Source organism: Mercenaria mercenaria, chromosome 9, assembly GCF_021730395.1.
Source record: "Mercenaria mercenaria strain notata chromosome 9, MADL_Memer_1, whole genome shotgun sequence".
NCBI classification, from domain to species: domain Eukaryota; kingdom Metazoa; phylum Mollusca; class Bivalvia; order Venerida; family Veneridae; genus Mercenaria; species Mercenaria mercenaria.
Window position 1 is genome coordinate 74078910 of NC_069369.1, and position 18886 is coordinate 74097795.

Here is an 18886-nt window from a genome sequence, read left to right on the forward strand (position 1 = left end):
GTCTGTATTAATTGTTTGTTTGTCAGCATATCTCTAGTCGCCAAAGGTAAACAATATGATCGACTCCTACAGAAGACTTTTAGTTATGTTTGTGAGAGGAAAGAGCAATAGAAAACGCTCCAATTCCAGAAGCTTCCCATGTTCTTTTGCGTGCCAGGTATAAAGCACTCGTATATTAATGGTAGTACTTAAAGTTAGAGTAGAGGTGTCTGGAACTTACGATCCCTTGTTTTGCAGTCAGAAATTGCTACCATTCGATAACTACGCCCGCTATTTGTTATGTAGTTTATAAACCAGTTATGACAAGCAATAGTACAAGTACATAGTTTGCATTAACATGGTAACGTATAAACAGACTGTAGCGGAAAAAGAATCTGACGGTCTAGATAACAGACTTCCTTGAATGATATTTCCAACGATATACTTCCCGAAAATTAAACTAAGAAATTGTAAATAAAATATACATTCAAATTTTACAATCATTTAATAACAATAAATTGGTGTCGTACACTTCGTAATGTAAATTACAAAACAGAAGTGGTACTTTTTGTGACAAAATATACACATTTGAATTTTCTATTTATTATACATGACACATTGTGAAATTTGTAAACCGTATATGACGACCTATGGTGCCGGTTATATGAAAATGGACTGTAACGGACAAAGAACTCGACCGCCAGATGGCACAATTCCTGTAATGACACCTCTTATCGTATACTTTCAGAAAATAACAGTGTAGATAAATCCCTAGGGGGAGGGAGGGGGTTAATTGATAGCTCAAGGTCTATTTATTTTACCTGTCATAACCTTGTTCATGTTGTTGAAAGGTTGAAGGGTAAATGAGATCTCTTTGTTCATGTTTGAGCTTAGGTACAATACATGTATTATGTAGTTCATAATGATAATGCGGGACTCAGGTGAGCGGTAAGGTGCAATTTCAAGGGAACAATATGGTCTAGAAAAAATTCATGATACATCATTATATCGAGAGTTTTAATCTATTCCACTTCTTCTCTTTAATATTTAGTTGCACAGAGGGTTATAAACAGAGAGAGTCATGTTGTAAAGAGAGAAAAACTCAATGTTTTACTACACGTTCCTACTGAACAATCTCAAAGGTCAGACAAGATGGAAGATGAACCTGAACCAACAAAAACAATCAAAGTGAAAGGCGTAGACAAATCGGTATCACGGGATTTAGTTGAATTTTATTTTGAGAATTCAAGACGGTCTGGAGGTGGCGAAATCGAGAACGTCATGAGTGATGAGGAGGATGAGGATGTCATATATATCACATTTAAAAATCATGAAGGTATATTGCGATATTTTACAACTCCTTTCCCAAATCAACACAATCCATAATCCCGCAAATTGGGAAAGCTTGGACTTGCAAAATTAAGCAGTTGTCGAGTACATTTTTTGAATCTGTCTGTCCGGTGGTTTTTATATGCTCGCTTTTGGAAAGAATAGGACGCATCAAGTTTTATCTCATTACTAGGGCTGGATGAAGGGCACAGGCAGACAGATGGATTAAATCGGTGTCCGCTCATTATCTAGAATTATTTATTCTCAGAACTAAGCCAGACTTATATGAATTGTGTACCTCTTTACAGGCTTGGTCAAGATAGTGTAATAACTAAAGAAAATATTATTTAATCTCAACCTTACTTTCCCGATAAAATTTATGTTAAATTTGATCACAACTAGTTCAGACTGTTATCTCAAGAAATTTTGGCCCTTATAAAAGTTAGAAATTGATGATTAATTGTTGCTGGCCGAAATAGAGTATTATTTCTACTATAATACTCGAACAAAGTGTGTATCCTTATAAAATACACAGTTTGGTGGTCAGCTTGTCCCGACGTTTAGAGTATATTTGATTTGATCTCTAGCATATCAATATATTTTATACGTTATATAGAAGATGTATATACAGTATAACTATAAAATCTGAGTTAAGTCCGATAACCAGTCAGGTAGGACCAGTGTTTGTTAGTGTCAGAATTGAATATTGCCAGAGGTTCTTGACTGTGTTGTCCGCGTTATCACAAACTTATTATGAGGTAATAAAATATTATAATTTGAATGAATATTAAGCCTTTTCTTAACATTGAAAGTTCCATCACAACCAAGAAACATTCCACAAATATTATTGTAAATCTTTTTACAGTAAATTGATTTAAAGATAAAGACACAATGACAAGTCAAACAAAAAAAAACTTAAAATTCTACATTTAAAAAAAATATTTTCATGTTCCATTTTCACAAAGTTACATTTTGGGCAATATTGATATGTCAATGATTTATAATGTTGCTGGATGTTCCAGTAATGACTTCCGAGAAAGAAACCTTTCGTTCTATGGGTTTCAGACGTGATATTCAACAATGACCGTCGGTATAAGTAGATCCGTGTATGCGGCACGGCCACTGCAAAGTATATTCACATTTGTGACGGTCTCGAAGAAAATTATCATTCGATAAATCGAAGCTCCTTTAAATCTAAATAAAGTATTTGGGTTTCTACATTTACGCGTATATTCACTTTCATCGTTCTATTATGTATTGTCCGTAATGCACCTGTCAATATTTTGCCCGTCGGGGGGGGGGGGGGCGGCTGGCTGACCCAGGGGAATTTGACATTTCAAAAATTTTGTCTAAATCCCCACCCTAGAGACAACCTTTTTTGTCTAAATCCCACCCTAGAGCCTGGTTGGTACATCAAATGTTTGTCAAATTCCCGCCTGTCGGGAATGGTCTTCTGTCTAAAGTCCCGTGTATGCCCGCCGCTCCCCCGGAAGGGCAAAATCTTGACAGGTGCATAAGTATTGACCTGGCACTCATGAATATTCCGTATATTTCCGTAGATTAATTTTCGGTTTCCGAACATAAATAGCGATATAACTATTACATATATAATTCTTAATTGATAAACTAAGACAAAGCGTTTATCTGCCAATATCAGGGTTGTGGGTTCGAGTCCTACATCTGACCATATTTTTTATCCCCAAATTTTATATGCATACTTACTACTTATTTGAGCAAACGTATCGTGATATTTATTGTTCATTTATTAACAGTAATCATATTTACCCGTTGTAAAAAAGTGGAATAAAATTGTTTTAAAAGTATCTGAGATAAAAAGACAAATTACCTGTCACCAGCATTCCAGAAAATAAATACTACCAGAGAAAACAATTAAAATTCATGAAATATGATACATAAAATAATGTAAAAATAAAACAGGTATCTAAAACATTACAATACATTAAATTTAAAAAATGATATAAATAATTTCGAACCCGTGGTAACGTGCGTGTAAGTCAGACAGCTTACCTCTACGCCGCCGTGTCATTGGTTAACTGTGTATGTTACTTTCGTAATATAGATATTTTCAGGATACAAATATTGCGTAAATTAACGAAAACGCCCGAAAATGTTGGCGAAGATTAATGAGTGCCTGCCAGGTCAATACTTACGGACAATACCAGGTTAGTTTATGTTGTGGTGTCAAAGTTGATTTAATCACACCAAATTTAATCAAATCATCACCTTTAGTCTAAATTCAGTCTTGTAATATTTAATTATAGATGTCATAAAGCTTAAAAAAAAATTAGTCAGTACATTATGTGCGAAAATTAGAGAAGGGATTTTTTCTTCCTCGGAGCGTATCAGACAGTTGTTATATCTGAACTAAGATAACAATAGTATAACTGCATTAATAATATCTATTCATATTTTTCCTATGTAAGAATTGTTTAAAATGTAATATGGCATCCATTGTGTTACACGTGGAGATATATCATATCTGCATGCAAGCCACATTTCACGAAGGGCCGGGCCAGATCAGGTAATGGCTTAAACTATTACATCTAACGAAAATACCGCTGTTTTGTGACTTATCAAATATTTTAAACCGGAGTGAATGACGATTTGCACACAATGTTTAGGTTCCTGATCTATAATCATTAAAGTCATTTTCATTATATTTCTCAATATTTCTGCTTTTTGCAGTGTTAGGCGGTCACAATAGACTACTTTCGCATATCACAAAATGCATTCATTCCAGTTGCCTAAATCATAAGTCACTTGAATCACTATGGAAACGGGCAGTTAGTATGTAGTATATTGATAAAAAATCAGTTTTAACCAGTTCCTAATGACCATCACTTGTTAAGAGATTAATGTCTTGTTTTATCTCTTTGATGTACTCCTTCCAGTCGTTATGGTAATTTCTTGTTTTATCCTTTTGATGCATGCCTCCAGGGTCTTATGATATTTGCACTTTCTATTATTTGCGTGTCAGTTGACAAAGGGATTAATGTCACTTTGATAACCATAATTACATATGCAGGAACTCGTCATCCATTTGAAACCGCAAAACATTTCCTCAAAATAATTTTTGACTTGAGGGACATTTCTTTTTTAGAAATCAGTTGCAATAAGAATACAGTATAAGTATAGTGCAACCTCTGTACAGCAACGCCCTTGTGGAGATACAAATATTGACTGTTATGTAGAGGTTCTGGAGAGGTAAATTTTATAGTATATTTCAGCTTTTAAAATACAAGGTTGTAACGTATAAAGATGGGAGGTATTATGACCAGAATATATGAATAGTTCAAATAGCTTAATTGTCACTAAATATCTATTGAAATGTAAAATACAATAACCTAAAAGTATGCTGCCAGAAAAAATGTTTATTTATTATCCTGAAACCTTACACAATACAAATGTACATCAGGTTTGATTTGACTAGAATTAATGTAAAATACAATGGTTGAACCTAAGTAAAAATAGGAGAGGACTTATTGTGACTAGCATATATGTAAAATACAACGACACAACGTTAAATAAAATCTGGACTAAAATACTTTCATCTAAATGCAGTCTGTAACTGTGACCATATTTCACACATCAAGCAAAATCTGACTTGAAACACTGGTAATTTCGTACAAGTTCATAATCAAAACTCGCGGAACAGACGTCATTTTATTCTGGTACGTCTAAAACCCGCGCCGTACCGTCCAAAAAAGGTTGCACACCACCAAATTTTAATTTCTTTTTTTTCGAGGGTGCATGCTAAAAAATAAAAAAAATGTTTTTACATTTCAAATAAAAAAATAAAAAGTACGTGCGGCAAATAATCCGATGAACAACAAGTTAATTTTTTAGGCTTTATGACATAGTATGGAAATCTTAAATTGTTTGAGCTCTCAAAAATCGGTTTGAATGTTTTGCAGAAATATACAGATATTATAAGCAAAACTTTTCCATCCAATCCAGAATGGATTTCGAAGAAACTTGGCCACGATGTTCCTTGTGTGACCTTCTATTAAAGTTTTTCAAACTTAAGTGCACACAGGGGCTGTCAGAACCAAAAATATAAAAAAAGACTTCAGAAGACTTTTAAATAATTTCACACAAATGGTCCTTTTGTCACCCTCTACCAAGACTGTTCATATTATTCCGATTCGTCAAAACATGTCCGCCAGGAGGCGTGGTCACTTTTCCCTAAATGTATATAGGGGAAACTTTAAAAACGTTTCTTGTGTGAAACTGCTAGACCTATTTTAAAATAATTAAATAAAAATGGTTTTTGTATGACCCTCTACCAAGATTGTTCAAATTATTCAGATTCGTCAAAAAACATGGTGGCCAGGGGGCGTGGTCACTTTTATATATAGTGGAAATGTAAAAAAAACTTCTTGTATGAAACTGCTGGTCCGATTTTAAAATAATTTTGCACAAGTGGTGCATGTGTGACCCTTTACCAAGAATGTTGAAATTAAGTGCTGCCTATGACGCGGAAAGCCTATTAGATTAAGCTAAGACCCGGAGTCGAGATCTCTGGTAAATAATACCTGGTATATTGGAACGTAATTCTATTCATTCCGTAATGTGCCGTTATATATACCTGGGATCTAAGAACATTCTTTTGTTGGGATCTTGGAACGATCATAGATCATCATCAAAAGAATGTTCCAACAAACCAGGTTATTCAGAGTTTATATATATATATATATATATATATATATATATATATATATATATATATATATATATATATATATATATATATATACGAGGGTTGTCCCAGAAAATCGCGAACTTTTTATCATTTCGAAAATAAGCGTCGCATGAAATAATTATTTTAACTGATGGTATTTCAATGTATACTCGACTTGACTATAGAGTTTAAAATTAAATACCTCTCATATTATTTGAGTACTCTTTAAATAATGGACGGCAGTCACTGCTAGTCGGCGCACGCTCAGTTTTCCTCCCTCCTACAAAAAGAAGCGGCTTCAGTTTAAGCTCGTGTAACTTACCCGATATTCATCTCATAGGATTAAAATTTATATCGTCGCTAATTGCAACGTGTGGCGCGTAATTGTGTTTCGTGTCAAGTCTTTGACATCACTTGCTTTAAAATGGTGACGTAATTTTGAATGTAACGGTCGCACGCACTTTCAGAAATTGCGACGTCAGATAAGTTCGCGGCGCAGCAAGTATTAATAAAATATTGTGTAGGTCGCGGTATGACTCCTTCACAAACAAAACGGGAAGTGGAAAATTCTGGAGGTCAGGCAAATGTAAGCTGGACACTTGTCTTTACGTGGCACAAACGTTTTAAGGAAGGTTTGGCGAGTGATTCAAAGAAAGGGTGACATAATACTTTTAATACTTTCTGGTAAAAGATATGATTAGTTGTCATAAAGATTTATAATTAGCTCTCACTTGGGTTCGAGGCATATTGAATATGGAATTTTAACAGCTGTTTCTTGTAGTCATCAGTATTTATTTACTTAAGCATCAAAAGGAAACACAATTCATGAGCACAATCCATGTTTTGAATACTAAAGAAAACATTCGGTTTATCATTTCAGTGATTTTTTTCACCATATCAGGAACGGGTCCGGTACCGTTCAAATGGGGAAGAATTAATTGTGAAATTCTTTAAATTGGGAATAAATGAGTCGCGAATTCTCCAGATTGGGCGGAAAATGTGCATTGTAAATACACATTTTGTCAGATTTCTTTTTACTGGCTACATTCCTGATGATTCCTGTGGTCTGTAAATGTGGTTTTCTCTCATTGGAAAAATATTGTATAACTGTGACTCAATGATTGACATAAAAAATATAATTTTGCTCAAACTAGGGAATTTTCACTGCTGAAATTGAGATTAAATGCCATATATGACGATTTGGAAAAGTCATTTTTACGGGACCTGTCGAAAAAGATAAAAAAAATCGCAAGAAAGAAACAAGAATTTGATAAAAGCTTCCAATTATGGCGTGCAAATTCCTATTTATCATTTATCGAATTTACGATCATATTTTTCCTTCTAAAGTTTAATTAAAAATGAAAAATAAAGCGCAAGCAGTAAGAAAAACTCAAACCTGTATGTCACACAGATATATGGTTATAAAAAGTAAAGTGTTTGTTTTATATAATATTATGTCTGTATGACTTACAGGGTTGCGTTGCTCTTAATGCTTGCGCTTTATTTTTAATTTTTAATTAAACTTAAGAAGTCCTCTTATTATCATATAAATGCTTTTTCACAACAGCGTGCAAAATAGAATATTAAAGTATGTAATTTCGCGAACTAACTGAAATACAACAGGGTTTACTCACAAGTATATTTTTTTCAGAATAAGTAATAATTATATTTGTATCACTGTCATTAGTTGAAACAAAAATCAAACCTCAGTATTCTGCATCTGAATTTTATACAGAAAAATAATATTCCAGCCGAAAAAAGATAATATTGGTTCGCCTCTTAGTACAATCTGACTTAAGTACTTGATCTTCTAAACGAAGATCTGAGAACGACCCATTCACATTCGTCTTCTGTATATTTTGGATTTCCAGTATTGCTATTTTTATTTTATCCAATCAGACGACTTGTTCGGATGTCAAAGAGTAAGAAAAATGTGCAGTCATTCCAGGGCTCGAACCCGGGAGCCATCGATTACAAAGCAAGTGGCCTACCGACTGAGGTAACCGGCTATCTGATACATTACGACATAAGATTTGTAAATATCAAAAGTCAAGGCTACAGGTAGATTTGCAAGATGTTGTAAGTTAGGCTCTGATTGGCTAGCGAAAGGGTCGTCAGAACGAGGCTATGAATAGGTCGTTCTCAGATCCTATGCGTAGCGTAATAGGAGATGTACTTTAGTCAGATTGCCTCTTAGTATGACATCACAATTATTTCTCCCTCTGAAGTTTTTCACACAACGTGGAACAATGATACTACATCTTTGTTAGTATTACACTTGAAATTTATTAACAGTACTCACAAAAATTGGTGACTTTGATCTTTGATGGCCCATCGTCTCATTGCCACCTACATAATTACATGCTAAGTCTAAAGACAATACTTCAAATGGTTATTGGATTATGTTCCAGGGACAGGTATTAGAGATGGTACCTACCCAAATAAATCAAAGGGGGACAACTCTGAATTGATCAATAGACTGAAGCCAACATTAAACATTGATCAAAAGTGAAAGAAAAATCAGATAGGTCCTTTTTCAAACAACTTATCAGGTAGACAAAATATGACCAACATTTGTTTAAATCCCTTTGTATTCATACACAATATCCACGCTTTTCTCATGACTTACATTGACAGTTATTTTGTAAGTTGTAGTGAGGCCCTGATAGAAAGTTGGCCTTTATATTTAGGTTGTGACCTTGAACTTTGAAATAAAAAGACCGGATTCTTACACCCTGCATATGATCTATTTTTGCATACTACACGAGGATTTTCGGTATTTTTACAGGTGCTGGAAAATTCCATCTTACACCCCGGGTGTAGATGACTCTCGTGCTTTAAATGACGTATTACGAACTACATATATATAGAAGATTTATGTAGCAATTTATATTTTGTTTAAAAAAAAAACGGAATAAAAATCCAATACCTTGACAGTTCCCTTTTGTTCCTGGTAGTATTTTCGGATTCAAAACACGTTATTTGTAATGTAGCGTTCGTGTCGTAGTTCGCTCATTTTTCAATGAAATTTCAGCATATAAAATCAGACTGGAGACAGATTGATAAAGTTGTCCATAAAGATAAATATATACATATTAGTTTTGTCGTAAATATTTTCGTAATTAATTTTTCCAAAAAATCAACATTTCTGGTCTTACTCAATGAGCGATTGAGTATAACTTTGACCAATAAGCACCTAAATAATGAAGACTTTCAAAATGACGGCCCCCATGTCAGCTGGAGACGTAATTCAATTTGCATGGTATTGGAAATATTTTTCTCATTTGTTTTCAATATTACTTCATATTTGACACACGTCATACATGGTATCTAAAGGCGCTCCTAGCCCTCGCGGGACCTTCGGCTGAAACTGCTGACCCGATTTTGATATATTTTTACACAAATGGTCATTGTTAGACCCTCTACGAAGATTATTCAAATTATTTTGATTCGTCAAATAACATAGGTATCAGAGCGCGTGGCTGCTTTTCACTATATATGTATATAGGGGAAACATTAAAAATCTTCTTGTTTAAAACTGCTAGCCCGATTTTAAAATAATTTTGCACAAAAGGTCCTTGTGTGACCCTTTCCTAAGATTGTTCAAATTATTCCGATTTGTGAAAAAAAATGGCTGTCAGGGGACATGTTCACTTTTTCATATATGTATTTAGTAGAAACTTCTTGTATAAAACTGTTAGCCCAATTTTAAAGCAATTTTACACACATGGTCCTTGTGTGACCTTCTACAGATAGTGTTCTTTTTTTTATTCGTTAAATAATATGGCCGCCAGAGGACGTGGTCACGGTTCATGGACACATCTCCTCCAAAACCGCAAAATGGATTTCGACGAAACTTTACACAAATGATCTGTGGGTAACCCTCTTTTTTAAGTTATTTAAATGGTTCTGCTTCACTGAACATATGGGTCGTTTTGGTAAGAAATAGGTTTTCAGCTATCAGACTTTAAAAATCTTTCACTCTAGAGCTTTGTTATTTGGCATGTGATATAAGGGTGTGACTCTCTACCATAATTGTCCAAATTAGTGTTTTAAGGTAAAAAATGTGCATGCCCCTGTGCGTGACATGTACTTACTGTAGGCTTATATATAAGAAACTTCTTTTCTGAATCAATAATAGGTAGAGTCTTGATAGTTTGCGTGTGATATCACAGTTGTACTGTCTACTATAATTGTTCAAATTATTACCCAAAGTTCAAAAATGTGTATGACAAGTATATAATGTGCTTTTATTAGGATTACGTAGAAGAAATCTAACTTTGTACTTGTGCCAGTATGTTACATAAACTCATTTGAAACCTTGTACACAGGTGAGCGCTTAAGGGTCAATGACCCTCTTGTTTAAATTCAGCACAAAGTTTAGTAAAATAAGTAAGATATTGATATTCCTGGGTGGTAAAAGTTAAATATTTTGTTTGATAATTTAGGTATCTTCTTAACCATGTGATAATTAGTTCTGAAATAAATGTGTCTGAGTCGTTTATCCTGATACCAATATAAGACTGTGTGATTACCATTCTCTTCTTTTGTCGTGACAAGCATTTCATGAAAAAATGTAAAGTTTGAAGAGTATCCCTATTAGGATTTGGTCAACTTAAACTAATATTAATAATTTAAATTTCTTAATAACTCAAATTGGTCAAAAAAAAATCAAAGTTAAAGCTTGTATATGCGATAGAGGCTGTATTTTTCAATTGATCTTCCTGAGTCAAAGAAAAAATGATAACCCTAATGAAATCTAGGCCGTGTTTGAAAATTTGGTCAGAATAATTACATTGATGGAATCTAGGTCAAGTTTGAATATGGGTCATCTGGAGTCAAAAATAATGTCACTTGGTCAAATCAGTGTATGTGATAGAGGCTGTATATTTTTCAAGTAATATTTATGAAATTTGGTCAGACTGATTACCTTGATGAAATCTAGGCTAATTTCGAAAAGTGGTCATCTGGGGTTAAAAAGTAGGGTCGCTAGGTCAAATCAAAGAAAAACCTTGTGTATGCAATAGAGGCTGTATGTTTCAATTACTTTTCATGAATTTTGGTCAGAATAATTGCCTTGATAAAATCTAGGTCAAGTTTGAATATAGGTTATCTGGAGTCAAAAAGTAGGTCACTAGGTCAAATCAAAGATAAACATTGTGTATGCGATAGAGGCTGTATTTTTCAATTAATTTTCATGAATTTTGGTCAGAATAATTGCCTTGATAAAATCTAGGTCAGATTTGAATATGGGTCATCTGGGGTCAAAAAGTAGGTCACTAGATTAAATCAAAGTTAAAGCTTGTATATGCGATAGAGGCTGCATTTTTCAATTGATCTTCCTGAGTCAAAGAAAAAATGATAACCCTTATGAAATCTAGGCCGTGTTTGAAAATTTGGTCAGAATAATAACATTGATGAAATCTAGGTCAAGTTTGAATATGGGTCATATGGAGTCAAAAATAAGGTCACTAGGTCAAATCAGTGTATGTGATAGAGGCTATATTTTTCAATTGATCTTCCTGAAGTAAAGTGAGAATGATTGCCTTGATAAAATCTAGGTCAGGGTTGAATATGGGTCATCTTGGGTCAAAATGTAGGTCACTAGGTCAAATCAAAGAAAAACCTTGTGTATGCGATAGAGGCTGTATTTTTCAATTAATCTTCGTGAAATTTGGTCAGCATGATTGCCTGGATAAAATCTACGTTGAGTTTGATTATGGGTCATCTGGGATCAAAAAGTAGGTCACTAGGTCAAATCAAAGAAAACCATTCTGTATGCGATAGAGGCTGTATTTTCCAATTAATCTTCATGAAATTTGGTCAGAATGAGTGCCTTGATGAAATCTAGGTCAGCTTTGAATATGGGTCATCTGGGGTTAAAAAACTACGTCACTAGGTCAAATCAAGGAAAAACCTTGTGTATGCAGTATGGGCTGCATTTTACACTAGATTTTCATAAAATTTGGTCTGAATGGTTGCCTTGATGAAATCTAGGTCAAGTTCGAATATGGTAGTCTGGGGTCAAAAACTAGGGCACTAGGTCAAATCAAAGAAAAAACGTGTGTATGCGATAGAGGCTGTATTTTTCAATTGATCTTCATGGAATTTGGTCAAAATGATAGCCTTGATAAAATCTTGGTCAAGTTCAAATATGGGTCATCTGGGGTCAAAAACTAGGCCACTAAGTCAAATCAAAGAAAATACTTATTTGTACTCAAGATTATTTGCTCCAATTTTAATGATAATTGGTCAGAATATTTTTTTCCATGAACACTAGGTTAAACATGTTTACACTGTGTGTTATGGTGTGTTTTTCAGGTGAGCGAACTAGGGCCATCTTGGCCCTCTTGTATTACTTGGTATAAATGTTTCCCATGATGAGAGGACGTGTCATACGCAAAACTTGGCTCAAAGGTCTAGGTCACTATTTGAGGTCAAAGGTCAACAAAGCTTTTTCTCCTATCCGGTCCATAACTCTGCCATCCATGAAGGCATTTTAATATTACTTAGCACAGATGTACCATACAACAAGACGATGTGTCATGCACACCATTCAGACCCTTTGGTCAAGGCCGTCACACTTGGCAGTCAAATGGTAACATGGCATGAACAGGGCCTCTTTCGTGTCCGGTCTATATCGAAGGATTTTAAAGGGAAAGGCAACGTTGTTCTTGCGTTTATAACGTCAGCTAGAATTTCTTAAATCATTTAAAGAAGTGAACGATTTTTTTTTAAATCTAAGTAAAAATTAAAAAAAGTTATGAGCAGATAACATAAATATGTCATTGTGGTTGACAACAAGAAAAATGGCGGATTTATTAAACTCTAAGATACACATTTGAACATTGTAAATAATTTACTTATTTCTGTAAAATAATTCCTCTACTTTTTCCTGCTATAATGAAAAAAATATTTGTTTTAAAACTTACACTCGAGAAACATATAAAAAGTAATCTATTTAAAACGTTATTTGCTACATAAAGAATTCAGCAGTGTGTCAATGACGTCATAAACCACTAAAATGGCTGCCTCCATGATCAGCCATTTTCTTTCGGAACTGCCATATCTTTTTCAATAGTAGTCCGATTTTTAGCTCAACTGACTACGAAGTGCTCAAAGGTGAGCTTTAATGATCGCCCTGTGTCCGTCGTTGTCAACAATTTGACTGTTAACACTCTAGAGCTCACATTTTTGGCCCAATCTTTATGAAACTTGGCCAGAATATTACTCTTAATAAAATCTTGGACGAGCTCAAAATTGGGTCATCTAGGATCAAAAACTAGGTCACCGGGTCAAATCAAAGGAAAAGCTTGTTAACTCTGTAGAGGTCACATTTTTGGCCCAATCATAATGAAACTTGGTCAGAATGTTATCCTCAGTAAAATCTTGGAGGAGATCAATATTGGGTCATCTGGGGTCAAAAACAAGGTCACCAGGTCAAATCAAAGGAAAAGGAAAAGCTTGTTAACACTGTAGAGGCCACATTTATGACTGTATCTTCATGAATGTTGGTCAGAATGTTAATCCTGATGGTTTCAAGGTCCAGATTGAATCTCGGTCATGTAGGATCAAAAACTAGGTCACCAGGTCAAATCAATGGAAAAGCTAGTTAACACTGTAGAGACCACATGTATGGTCATATCTTAATGAAATTTGGTCAGAATGTTGATCTTGATGATCTATAGTTCAAGTTTAAATCTGGTTCAGGTGGGGTCAAAAACTAGGTCACTAGGACATAGTTCTTCATGAAACTTAGTCAGAATGTTAAACGTGATGATTGTTAAGACAAGTTCGAATATGGGTCATGTCGGGTCCAGCACTAGGTAACCAGGTCAAATCAAAGGGAAAGCTAGTTAACACTTTAGAGGCCACATTTATGACCATATCTTAATGAAACTTGGTCAGAATGTTAATCTTGATGATCTTTAGATGAAGTTTATATCTGGGCCAGCTGGGGTTAAAAACTAGGTCACTAAGTCATATCAAAGGAAAAGCTTGTTAACACTTTAGAGGCCACATTCATGACTGTATCTTCGTGAAACTTAGTCAGATTGTTAAACTTGATGATCTTTAGGTCAAGTTTGAATCTAAGTCATGTCGGGTCAAAACCTAGGTCACAGGGTCAAATCAAAGGAATAGATAGTTAACAAAAACGCTTAGCTCAAAAGGTATTTGATATAGACTCATGAAACCTTGCACGAGTCTTAATCATGATATGAACTTGTACATCTTTTATTTGTCTTTGGGTCTGCCCCCTATTTTCAGAGTTGTGGCCTCTGAAATAGTCAGAAATGCACATTTTCACCTTGTGACGCACCTAGCTCAAAAAGTATTTAATATAAATGGTTGAAAACTTTTATAAGTCTTTATCATGATATGAACTTGCGCACCTCTTATTGTTTGGCTGGCTCCACCCCCTATTTTTAAAGTTAAGGCCCCTGAAATAGTGAAAAATTGCACATTTTTACCTAATTATGTGCCTAGCTCAAAAAGAATTTGATTTAAATTCATGAAACCTTGCTTGAGTCTTTATCATGATGTGACCTTGCACACTTGGCATTCTTCTTGAGAATCTTTTTGCTTATTACAGAGTTATGGCCCTTGAAATAGTCAAAATAGTGGATTTGTTGTTTGAGATGCTTATAGCTCAAAAAGTATATGACCTAGAATAATGAATCCTTTTCATAAAATGTTTGTTTAGGATATACCCCATTAAGACTGCAAACATCTGAATTATTGCCCCTTATTTGTGACAAATGTTCTAGTAGGGGCCACACCATGTGTCCTACAGACACATTCTAATTCAAATTATTGCGCTAGGTTAAAAATATCCATGCCCATGTGTGTGACATGAAAATATGAAAGAAGCTTTAAATATCTTTTTCTCTGAATCCATAAACGCTAGAGCCTTGATATTTATATATACCTATCTCTGCTTCATTACGTAAAACAAACACACTTGAAGTCTTTTACACAGGTGAGCACTTTAGGGTTTATTGCCCACTTGTTTTATTCACTTTGCTGTTCAGTTCTGAGTTAGCAAAGAATTTTTAGAGATCTTTCATTTTCATCTAATAATGTTGTTTCATCGTCATATTGGAACAACAGAAACTCTGTGTTTTTTTACCTAGTTCCCTTAGTATTTTGGTTTTGTTTTATCATAATTACGTTTTTCCAGACATACGTAGTATAAAAATATAAGTTGAAAAAACAAATCACACTGGCGGCAACCACGACAGATACTTAACCAGTCTGAAAGGTGTCCATTAATAGTTACACATTATTATATGTCATTATGAAATAACTTATTCCAATTGATGGAATTTTCACCAAGGAATCAAATGCTGTTGTGAAGTCAATTATTAAAAGCATACCTGTTACAGAATTTCTTCTGTATCATGTACCGGTATAGCATCATAATTCAACCTTATATCGTCCTTTGTAACCTTCCGGATAGGAATATAGTTTTATGTAAGACTGTCTTCAAAAGTTGTGCAATTCTTGCAGATGAGACATTTGATAAAGATATTTGAGCCATGTTAATGTATTGTTTATCTTTGTTTTTGCTGAAATATTTTGATGCATTTTTAGATGCAGAAAGTGTTGTCAGAAAAGGCCACCACCACGTTGAAGGCAAAGAATTGAGTGCTTCTTTGTTCTTTCCTCCTGCACTGCCACCATCATACAAGAACAAGGTTCTTATAAAAGGATTAAATCCAACCACAACCAAAGACTGTTTATGCAACTTCCTAGAGGCAAAAACAGGATTGATACCAGATACTATGGACTATCATGCAGAGCAAGAAAATGTTGTCATGGTTACGTTTTCTGATGATATAGGTATGATTTTCATAGTTGGTAGAGATTTATAATATGACTGCACCATCATATTAACATGGCAGTGGAACGTTTAAATCTACCTGTTCATTTACTTGCTATGGTAAAAGAAAGGAACGTTTTCAAATATATTGTCCGAAACATTTGGCTCGGTTTTCAGATCTATAAAGTTCCCTTCATCAAGTTTGTGCAAGCCATTCTGATTGGAAAAATATATGACTGCTGTGGCTTTAGTCAACAGTCTGAAACTGATTTTTTCAAAATATTTAGATTCGTCAGAAATATGTCAATAAGGGGATACCGTCGTTTGCACTTTTCCCTTTCTTTAATTAGTGGGAAGTGCTAGACCAATTTTAAGATATATTCAAACAAATGTTTCTTAGGCGAATCTTCCAAGAGTTTTACAAGATATTCAATTTGTCGGAAAGCATTGTCTCTAAAGGACATGTACTTATATCCATATGCATACAGTGAAAAGCTTTAAAATCTACTGGTCAGATAAAGCTTGCCTGATTTTTATATAATTGTACACACATGTTTATTTGATAACTGTCTACATAGAATGTTTTAGAGATTCTGATACGTTAGACACATGGCAATGTGAACAGAAAATTAAAAATCTTCAAATATACTGTTTGCCTGATTTTAAGATTTAGTAGAAATGTTCCTTGGTTACCATCAAGCAAAAGTGTATACGAACTTTGTAATAAATCTTACATTAACCGCGGGTCCGATATAAACTACTTAATATTTTCGTTTGGTGACCCTCTGTCTGTCCAGTGTTCTAATTATTCAGATTCATTAACAGCATAGCACCTAGGGTCTGTGCTCAATTTTCTACATGTTTACACTGGGAAATTTTCAAAAAATGCACAAATTAATGTCCTTTAGATGAGCTTCTACTAAGGATTTTTATGCCCCCGGCATCTACTGATGCGGGAGGCATATAGTGATTGACCTGTCCGTCCGTCCTTCCGTCCGTTCGGACGTCCGTACGAGGTTAACCAAATGGGACCGTTTCGTCTAGCATCAATACCCCTTACTAGAATGACTTGATACTAATGCAGATGTAACCTGTGACCATTCCTCATCTTCAGACATCACCTGACCTCAGTTTGACCTTGACCTTGACCTCATTTTGGACTTAGGTTGCTTTATATGGGCCATCTCTTGGTTAACCAAATGGGACCGTTTCGTCTAGCATCAATACCCCTAACTAGAATGACTTGATACTAATGTAGATGTAACCTGTGACCATTCCTCATCTTCAGACGTCACCTGACCTCAGTTTGACCTTGAACTTGACCTCGTTTTGGACTTATGTCGCTATGTATCGACAAGGATGCCACCGGGGGCATCAAGCGTTTATTGAACGCAGCTTCTTGTTAATACTTACGATTCGTCAAAATCCATGGTCACTTTTCACAGTCAGGTGTTAGTCTAAAGGTAACAATTAGCTGTTACTTAGAATACTAAAGGTAACAGAGAAAACAAACAAGCAATTGTTAACAATAACAAGCCTTAGGTTTAATTTGAAGGTAATAATTCAAATATTAACTAGCCGTATAGTCTAATTCAAATCCTGTCCTGGTTAATTTAAATCCAATCAGTATTTATTCCAAATATTCCACACAGATGCCAAACTGAATTTAGTATATCCAAAGAATATAAATCCTGTCTCAAATATAAATATTAAATTCACTGTTTAAAGCATTATGGAAGGTTCAAGCACTTTTGCGTATAACCATGAATAAAAAGGAAGACTCTGGAAAAAACCAAGAATAATCCAGCCTTTAAAATAATGCTAACACCCTGTTTATCAGTATATATGATAGAACCGTCTGGAAAACCATAGAATATAAATATCATACTGACATACATGATGTCTCAAAACAAGCATAGGCTTGACAGTAAACATCAGTAAAGAAATATTTAAAAATGAAGCATAAGGCGTAAAGACTTGTATAACAAAATGTATATAACTTTTATAAATGTTAAATGTTATGAAATAGCTTAGGAAATTTTTTCCTTGGGGTCTGCCCGCTTAGCTCAATAGGGAGAGCGCAGATATACGGATCTCAGGGTCATGAGTTCGAGCCCTCGGCGAGGTGTATGTTCTCCATGACGATTTGATAAAAGACATTGCGTAAGAAATCATTCGTCCTCCACCTCTGATTCATGTGGGGAAGTTGGCAGTTACTTTTGGAGAACAGGTTTGTACTGGTACAGAATCCAGGAACACTGGTTAGCATTCCTGCCGTTACATAACTGAAATACTGTTGAAAAACGGCGTTAAACCCGAAACAAACCGTGAAACAAATAAACAAACTTTCTAGGGGTAAATGTATGAGTATGTTTTCATTTCATTTATTGACAAATTCTGTTCAGACAAAACTTACGGCTTTATTTTAGTAAATTTTGAAATGATGTTTGACTTGCCTGTTTTCAATATTATGCTGTTGCATTTGAATTTTCCTATTTTTTTTTAGAAATAAATTCTGCATGATTATCATAAATTTTAACATATAATTATTGTGATTATTTAATAGATATAAATTTACCTAGGATTATTTTGCTACCAGTTTTCTTGAACAGATATGGTCAACAGTGTAAACGTTTGCTATGCAATTTTCTTGGGGTCGGATGGGCAATATTTCACTCGTGGAATGTATTTTACATAAAATAAGACTCTTCTTGCTTAAATTCGCATGTTTTCGTGTTGTGCACTGGAAAACGAAAGTAGCGTGTTTATATTGCGGACCGCTTTCTGAAATGCGGTGTACCTGACTTCAGTTCACTTGGATTTCACTACGTACTATTCAAACACCCTTTTTCTTTTCGTTTTCTTGAAGCAAATGTATTGATTTGAAGCAGCTGAATTTTATATGGAATAAGGATCAATTTCTTTTATTAGTATATAGCCTTTATTTAAATGCTAAAAAATAAACTTGTCACATAATAATCAAATACAGCTAAGAACAAAGAAACAGAAGGATGCAGTAAAGTTAACAAGATCATTATGAATTAAAACAAGAA

At 34.4% G+C, this 18886-nt stretch overlaps 1 protein-coding gene across 1 annotated transcript in view; it reads left to right on the forward strand.

Moving 5' to 3' along the window:
- Positions 1 to 1034: 1034 nt before the first annotated feature.
- The window catches only part of LOC128559584 (uncharacterized), a 175054-nt gene continuing 157202 nt past the window's right edge, over positions 1035 to 18886 (forward strand). Inside the window, exons 1-2 of the mRNA XM_053551712.1 lie at positions 1035 to 1315; positions 15605 to 15853. Of these exons, the coding sequence (XP_053407687.1) occupies positions 1132 to 1315; positions 15605 to 15853 (433 nt within the window). The 5' untranslated portion in view covers positions 1035 to 1131. The remainder of the gene's footprint in view (positions 1316 to 15604; positions 15854 to 18886) is intronic.